General features: G+C 43.1%; 1 protein-coding gene across 2 annotated transcripts in view; it reads right to left on the bottom strand.

The window, feature by feature from the left end:
* Window positions 1–2,420: 2,420 nt before the first annotated feature.
* Window positions 2,421–8,740, bottom strand: part of LOC133660607 (putative transmembrane protein 244) — a 9,247-nt gene continuing 2,927 nt past the window's right edge. Inside the window, exons 2-6 of one of the 2 annotated variants that reach the window (XM_062064170.1) lie at window positions 5,929–6,014; window positions 5,689–5,762; window positions 5,497–5,622; window positions 5,381–5,425; window positions 2,421–3,041 (exon numbers count right to left, since the gene is read on the bottom strand). In XM_062064170.1, the coding sequence (XP_061920154.1) occupies window positions 2,947–3,041; window positions 5,381–5,425; window positions 5,497–5,622; window positions 5,689–5,762; window positions 5,929–6,014 (426 nt within the window). In that variant the 3' untranslated portion in view covers window positions 2,421–2,946. The remainder of the gene's footprint in view (window positions 3,042–5,380; window positions 5,426–5,496; window positions 5,623–5,688; window positions 5,763–5,928; window positions 6,015–8,740) is intronic. The other variant, XM_062064171.1, reaches the window with a different exon arrangement.

Here is an 8,740-nt window from a genome sequence, read left to right as displayed (position 1 = left end):
TAAAGTAATTATGCCAATTTTTTAATTCAATTCATGAAGATCCCAGTTCTGTGTTGAATTTGCAATTATAAATACTTGCAGGAAGCGACGGCGAAGAACAAGGATAAAGCCAAGAAAACGGACAGTGAGAGTGACAGTGAGATGAGTGACAATGCAGGTATATGATAAAGTAATTATGCCAATTTTTTAATTCAATTCATGAAGATCCCAGTTCTGTTTTGAATTTGCATTTATAAATACTTGCAGGAAGCGACGGCGAAGAACAAGGATAAAGCCAAGAAAACGGACAGTGAGATGAGTGACCAAGCAAGTTAATGATAAAGTAATTATGCCAATTTTTTAATTCAATTCATGAAGATCCCAGTTCTGTGTTGAATTTGCAATTATAAATACTTGCAGGAAGCGACGGCGAAGAACAAGGATAAAGCCAAGAAAATGGACAGTGAGAGTGACAGTGAGATGAGTGACCATGCAGGTAAATGATAAAGTAACTATGCCAATTTTTTTATTAAATTCATGAAGATCCCAGTTCTGTGTTGAATTTGCAATTATAAATACTTGCAGGAAGCGACGGCGAAGAACAAGGATAAAGCCAAGAAAATGGACAGTGAGAGTGACAGTGAGATGAGTGACCAAGCAAGTTAATGATAAAGTAATTATGCCAATTTTTTAATTCAATTCATGAAGATCCCAGTTCTGTGTTGAATTTGCAATTATAAATACTTGCAGGAAGCGACGGCGAAGAACAAGGATAAAGCCAAGAAAATGGACAGTGAGAGTGACAGTGAGATGAGTGACCATGCAGGTAAATGATAAAGTAACTATGCCAATTTTTTTATTAAATTCATGAAGATCCCAGTTCTGTGTTGAATTTGCAATTATAAATACTTGCAGGAAGCGACGGCGAAGAACAAGGATAAAGCCAAGAAAATGGACAGTGAGAGTGACAGTGAGATGAGTGACCATGCAGGTAAATGATAAAGTAACTATGCCAATTTTTTTATTAAATTCATGAAGATCCCAGTTCTGTGTTGAATTTGCAATTATAAATACTTGCAGGAAGCGACGGCGAAGAAGGGCAAAGGGAAGTGTACAAAGGAAAGGGACAGTGAGAGTGGCCAGGTAAATGATAAAGTAACTATGCCAATTTTTTAATTCAATTCATGAAGATCCCAGTTCTTTGTTGAATTTGCGATTATAACTACTTGCAGGAAGCGCAAAGAAGAAAACAGGGAAAGGGAAAGGGAAAAGAACCAAGCAAACGGACTATAGTGAGACCAGTGAGCATTGAGCAGGTAAACAAGGAGTAAATTATGCCATGTTTTAATTGAATTCAATTAATCTACATTCCAGTGCTGTCTTTGTTGTATTAGTGAATATCTATAATTATTTACTTCCAGGAAGAGAACCAACAAGAAGGGGCAGGAGTACACTGACGCGCACGACCAAGACCACTGCATTCCATTTCTATTGTATTATAATTATCACTAATAAAGAATTAATTCTGTTGAAATCACTAATCACTATCACTAATAAATAATTAATTCTGTTGAAATTTCTGTTTGAGTGTTATTCCTGACAATATAGCATAAAAACAGATGTAAATAGCATGTTCCTAAACAGTTCCCTAAACGTTCTAGCCAAACGTTCTTGGCTAACGTTCTGCTAACCAAGCAAGTACTCCACAACCTCACGTTCTTTGAACGTTATAAACTAACGTTCCCAGAACAATGCCACTACGTTCTCCTAACGTTCACATAACGTTCACTTGTTACCTGGGCTCAGTGTCCTATTTTTGACAAACTTTGCTCCCTCAGCCAAAGCAAAGCTGAGATGTTTGAGAAGATCCTCCATGCGCCTCTTCATTTGCGTGGCAGAGTTTCTCAGGCGGCCTGCTTGCTGTTAGAAGGCTTACTGGAGAGGAATGTATCAAAACGCTTAGGATAGAGACGGGACATTGTAAGAGAACAGTCTAGAACAGTAAACATGATTTTGTATTAATTGGGATTCGTCAAACCGGTAGAGCTGCAGGAGCATCCATTCTTCGCATCCATCAACTGCGATGAGCCCCTAGCAAGAAAGGTCAGACCCCCATTCATTCCCACCGTGGTACGACGTGCTTCTGCCACGACAAGAGGAGTGTTTGTTTATTTACATTATTGAACGTCTCTCTCTTTGCAGACAAGTCCTTTTTCATTGACCCCGAGTTCAAGCTACAGCCTCTGCCTGCCTCCATGATTGACAGGTGCCAAGAGGACGGTGCGAGCCAAGTTTCTGCATGGTTCCTGTACATGAAATCAATTGAGTGCGCATAGTTTCATAAATATACTGTGCTTGTAAAAAATATGTATTTTTCTATACCATAAATCATGTGATCACATTCTCTGTGGCACTTTTAGGAATAGAATGTAATGAAAATATGAAATGTGTATGTTTTATTGAAAATATACAAATATTGCAACATTCCCAACATTCACAGCTTTTAAGGGTACATTAACAGATACTATAAGATCATGTCCCTGTGGTGTTGACATACACAGCGGTGCAAAAAAAAAAAGTCCCATAACCAATGAAGCCACTTATTCCATCCATCCATCCATTTTCTTCCGCTTATCCGAGGTCGGTCGCGGGGGCAGCAGCCTAAGCAGAGAAGCCCAGACTTCCCTCTTCCCAGTCACTTCATCCAGCTCCTCCCGGGGGACCCCGAGGCGTTCCAAGGCCAGCCGGGAGACATAGTCTTCCCAATGTGTCCTGGGTCTTCCCCGTGGCCTCCTACCGGTCAGACCTGCCCTAAACCTCCCTAGGGAGGCGTTCGAGTGGCATCCTGACCAGATGACCGAACCACCTCATCTGGCTCCTCTCAATGTAGAGGAACAGCGGCTTTACTTTGAGCTCCTCCCGGATGACGGAGCTTCTCACCCTATCTCTAAGGGAGAGCCCCGCCACTTAATAGACGGTAAAAGCAACGTAGCTTTGGTCATCTGGGCAGGTGAAGTAAGCGATCAGCTGGCCATTGCAGATCATCAGAAACAAGCCGCTACCTGAGAAACAACAACGATAATGTGCTGCATCACAAATATACTGTACAGTATACGCAGCAGATTTATTTTCTCTGCTTTGATTTTTTTATTTTATTATGGTAACTTGAAGAACCCATAGCATCCAGATGACCAAAAATGAAGTTCTATTTATATCATTTGTGCCCCAGAAAATTAATCTGACAGTCATTTCCAATAATATTAATGAGTTTTGGAGTAATAAGTGGATAACTAACTTTACTTGGAACACCCCCTTTCTATCCACAGACTCGATATGTCACCCCCTCTTGGTGTGATGTCATCTACAGAACTGGAGCCCATTTCTCCACCTAGACAGTGTGGATAAAGTAATGTAAAACTATTATTTTCATTACTTTATTGTTTTTATTTACCGACTTTCCTGCTCTTCCATCTCTGCATGCTCTTTAAGCATTTCCTCAAGCATCTTGAGAAAAACATCAGTGGAAGAGGACACAAAAATAGAATACTAGGAGTTTGCCTTCTTTTCTCTTTGCTCTACTTTATTCTGCAAGTTCTGACTCAATCTTTCTGTGGGGTCAAATAAAAGCCAGGTACCGCTGTACGAATACAAATGTATGGTTTATAGCAGTGGTCCCAAATTATTTATGTAATATCATACTCAGATAAACTCCCCTTTATGCAGATTTAGTGGAACCCCTTTTCTTGTTTCCCGCTGCTTAATTTTCTAACACCGTAACTACAGGCAATGATGGAGGAGGCTCAATCAAGTGGGATAGTGTGTAAGATACCCAGAAGACAAAAAAGCAAATGGATGTAATTTTAGTCCAGGGCCAATATGCAGACTACTAGTTTAGAGTATGAAAAGTGGGCCTTTTTTTTTTTTTTTTATTGGCATGTCTATTATTTATTGTTGTTTGCTATTTCACCAATTGCTTGGTTTCACATATAGTTGCTTTCACAGGGACCCCATTTTGACAATTCCTAGCGCCAACACTGATGGAGTATTGGTGCGTGCAAAACAGCAGCAGGCGGCTGTGACTTGCGGGCCGGTTCTAATACTAAACAAATATAAACCCGGATGCCATAGATAGTGGTTAGAGTGTCCGCCCTGAGATCGGTAGGTTGGAGTTCAAATCCCAGCCGAGTCATCCATCCATCCATTTTCTACCGCTTAGTCCCTTTGGGGTCGCGGGGGGCACTGGAGCCTATCTCAGCTACAAGTCATACCAAAGACTATAAAAATGGGACCCATTACCTCCCTGCTTGGCACTCAGCATCAAGGGTTGGAGTTGGGGGTTAAATCACCAAAATGATTCCCGGGCGCGGCGCCGCTGCTGCCCACTGCTCCCCAAGGGGATGGGTCAAATGCAGAGGACAAATTTCACCACATCTCGTGTGTGTGTGACAATCATTGGTACTTTAATCTTTAATCTTTAATAATTCATTCGCGGGCCGGATGTGGCCCGCGGCCATTGGCTTTGACACATAGGTCTTAGATATTTCATCAGATTGCTTATAAACTTTACCCAGACAGATAAGACATTAAGGAGGATGCTAAATTTTGAAGCGTTTAGGTTTTCATTATAAGACGTGGGCGAAGCATGGCGACAAAGATCACCCTTCTCTATGGAGTCGAAAAGTCACAACTTTATCGTAGAGCATGGGTCTCAAAATCAAATGCAACTAGTTGGCCTGCAACCAAAAAAAAATCAAGATTGTATGGTAAAAACAAACTGTCTGCTTAGTCACCAGAGTTTTACTGTAACATGTATGGTGTTGTTTACACCCAATTACTGTAAATAGAAAAACTGTACTAGTGTTGTTTGATGTTAACGTTCTGGTGACTGAGATGCCAGTTTTTTACGGTAAAATTTATGGGAATTTTTTGCATTACTGTAAATTGAAATCACCGTTACTTTCACGGTATAATTTTGGCAACTGGGCTGTTGTTTTGTTTAGAGAAAAATTCACTGTCATTTTTTTACAGTGGATTGAAAAATAGTGCCACTGTTATTTTTGCTGCAAAACTCTGACGAATGAGCTGCTACTTTTTTACTGTATAATCTATGTTCCCTGTCTCAGTGCTTTACTGTAAATGGAAAAATTGTACCACTAATGATTTTATAGTTGACAGGTTTTTACAATAAAATCTAATGACTTTTTTACAATGTAGCCTTGTGGACATGACATCAATGATTGTGCAGCTTGAAAGAGGTCAGTATGAATATGTAATACATTTGGTAGCCACTCTTCAGCGCCCCCCACCCCCAAAAAAATGACAGAACGTGCCAAATTTGGCCCGCGGGCCCCCATTTTGGGCACCCCTGTTATAGAGACTAAATATAAATGGAGAGGCTTACCTAAGGCCAACCACCACTGCCATGCCAGTGGAAACTCCAGCATTACTGCAAGATACAGTAAAGACCTGAGTGTAGGTGTGCTAGTGTTAGCCAGGAAGTTTTTGTACTGTACTTACCAAGGCTCGTAATGAAGACATGCAGGATAGTGACTGTGGCGGCATAGTCCCACACTCGCCTCTTGACCACAGCGGCAAACAGAAGGCCACTACTGAAGTATGTGAGCTCCAAAGACAGGAGGTTCACTTATACACAAGAAGGACACATCAGAAATGTTTGGGGTTATGTGATGTTCTAAAAAGTGTGTTTACCCAAATATTTAGATGTGGAGTCCTCAAGTGTGGTTCTAAAGTCAAATGGTATCAAGCCATCAAAGTGATCCAACCTTTGTGATGAGGGTCAGAAATGTGAAATTAATCGTCTCTTTTAGACACACTTCTTTTATTTTGATCTGACATCAAGTACAAGAGTTAGTACAGTAAAATACAAAAGCCAAATCATTAGAATTATTATTCAGACAAATGTTTGTGTTGTTCATGCACAACTCATACCTGAAGACACCAAAGCAAACGCTTCCAATCATGTAGAAGAGAGAGTAGAAGATGAGCAAACACAGCAGCAGGTTGGACACTACGGTCTATAGGAGGTGGAAAAATGACCAAAAATCAACATTTTTTCATTATCATTCATTATTATCCTGAAATGTGCCATTTAGTAGCAACCTGAATGTGTTGTTCTTTATAGAGTATGATATGTAAAATTATTCACACTAGTTCTCAGGATAAGAACATCAGCGGCTCAGCCTCACAAAAAAAATACTGTAAAAGAAGGTTTAAAATTATGTCAGCCTCAAATACAGCATTTAACTCTTTAAAGGTCAGTACATTTTTTTTGGTCAAAAAATAAATAAATAAATAAATAAATAAAACAAATATATAGGCTGCAGCGACCCCCTGCGACCCTGAAAGGGACAAGCAGTAGAAAATGGTGTGGTGGTGGGAGTCTGATGCAACCTTGCACTGCCCCGGTAAGGGTAGGTCAGACAAATGGGATCCAAGGCCGAGTAAACAACCACAGTGCCAACGGGCCCAATGTTGCAGAGGTAGAGCAGGAGGAAATGAAGGAGGAAGAAGAAAGGGATGTCGACGAGCCCCAAAAAGTGAACCCAGTAGCACCCCCAAGCGACCCAAGAATAGAGTCAAGTCAAAGAGCCAGGAACCTGAAGAACCCACTCCGAAGTAACAAGATCAAGTGGCCAAAGGCCAACGAGACCGAGGAGTGGAGAAAGTTGGATGAACATCTCAGCGGGCTGCTGTACCCAAGGATGATGTGGCCTCTGAAGCTGTGCAAAGTCACGTCATCAGCCGTAAGCCAGATGGAAGCAAAAGCCAACTCTTTCATCCAAAAATGGCTTGGCCTGCCACGGTGCTTATCAGTTGCTGGCCTGTATGGATGGAACTCACTCCAGCTACCACTGAAATCTATCACCCCGGGCTACAGGCAGGAGAAGGCAAGGCTGGTGATGGAGCTAAGGGACTCCTCCGACAGGGCAGTGGCGGATGCAAATGCCAGAGTCGAAACTGGAAGGAAGTGGAGGGCCAAGGAGGAGGTCCAGAAGGCGATGGGGAGACTGCAACATCAAGAAGTTGTGGGCATGGTCCAGACAGGCCGGGCAGGCCTTGGATGGAGCAATCCACCCATCCTATGGTCCAAGGCAGGCAGGAAAGAGAGGAAGGACCTTGTTGTTGCTGAGGTCACCAGGATTGAGCAGGAAGAGCTCAGAGTAATGTCTGTGGCACAGGGGCAGCAGGGGAGATGGACAACTTGGGAGGGTGTCTCGAACCGAGCAATCAGCTGGGCAGATTTCTGGAAACTGCCACAGGCTCGGCTCAGTTTCCTCATCAGGGCAACATATGACACCCTCCCGAGCCCTAAAAACCTCCACCAATGGCTTGGCACAGAGCAATCCTGCGACCTCTGTGGGACCATCAATGCCTTACTCCAGCACGTTCTGTCAGGCTGCAAAATGGCGCTGACACAGGGTCGGCTCAGATGGCGGCACGACCAAGTGCTCAGCAAGCTGGCAGAGGTGCTGGAGAAAAGTCGGCTGGAGGCAAACAACCAGAGTCCAGCAGAAATCCAATGCAGGATCCACTTCCTAAGGCAGGGGGAACCTGTGACACATTCCAGCAAGAGACCACCCGCCAAGCTATTAACACCAGGGGCGGCGTGGAAGATGGAAGTGGACCTGGGTAGGCAGCTCCAGTTCCCACAGGAGATATGCAGCACCACCTTAAGACCAGATGTGGTGCTGTGGTCTGCAGCTCTGAAGTCAGTAGTACTGATTGAGCTGACAGTGCCATGGGAGGAGGGACTAGAAGCTGCCTACGAGAGAAAGAAGGCAAAGTATGCAGACCTGGTCGCGGAATGCAGAGAAAGTAGATGGAGGGTGAGACTGTATCCGGTGGAGGTGGGAGCCAGAGGCTTTGTGGGCAGAACAACACCACGCCTGCTCAAGGACCTGGGACTACGTGGAGCCACCCTGAGCAGATCCACCAAGGAGCTTTCAGAAGTAGCAGAGAAATCTAGCCACTGGCTCTGGCTCAAACGACGCGACAAGGCTTAGTGAGCAACATCCAAGTAGGTTTTGCTGCAGGGGGTGTCAGGGAGACGTCCCTGTTCACTGCCCCGCCACCGGGAGATGTTCTGGACTAAGGGGCGAAACATCAATGAGAGGTGGTCCCCAGCTGAAGACCCAGCAGCAAAACCTTTTCTGGTATGCGGTCTGGTTTAGGCCTGCTTCAGGGAAGAGGACCTCCCTACCATGCACAGTCCACCACAGGTGGCGACAGGCCTAAGGCCCAGCGGCAAGACCACCTTGCTGTAATTAAAATACATACAGTATATAAAACATATACTGTACATATGTAAAATGTGTTCAAAACATTGTATATATATGTATATATATACAGTCGCGATCAAAAGTTTACATACACTTGTAAAGAACATAATGTCATGGCTGTCTTGAGTTTCCAATACTTTCTACAACTCTTGTTTTTTTGTGATAGAGTGATTGGAGCACATTGTTGTTGGTCACAAAAAACATTCATGAAGTTGTTTTTTTTATGAATTTATTATAATGTGACCAAATCTGCTGTGTCAAAAGTATACATACAGCAATGTTAATATTTGGTTACATGTCCCTTGGCAAGTTTCACTGCAATAAGGCGCTTTTGGTAACCCACAAGCTTCTGGCAAGCTTCTGGTTGAATTGTTGACCACTCCTCTTGACAAAATTGGTGCAGTTCAGCTAAATTTGTTGGATTTCTGACATAGATTTGTTTGATCACCATTGTCCACACG

This window comes from Entelurus aequoreus, linkage group LG11 (genome assembly GCF_033978785.1).
Source record: "Entelurus aequoreus isolate RoL-2023_Sb linkage group LG11, RoL_Eaeq_v1.1, whole genome shotgun sequence".
NCBI classification, from domain to species: domain Eukaryota; kingdom Metazoa; phylum Chordata; class Actinopteri; order Syngnathiformes; family Syngnathidae; genus Entelurus; species Entelurus aequoreus.
The sequence above is the reverse complement of the archived record's forward strand: the minus strand, read 5'-3'. Positions and strand labels throughout refer to the sequence as shown.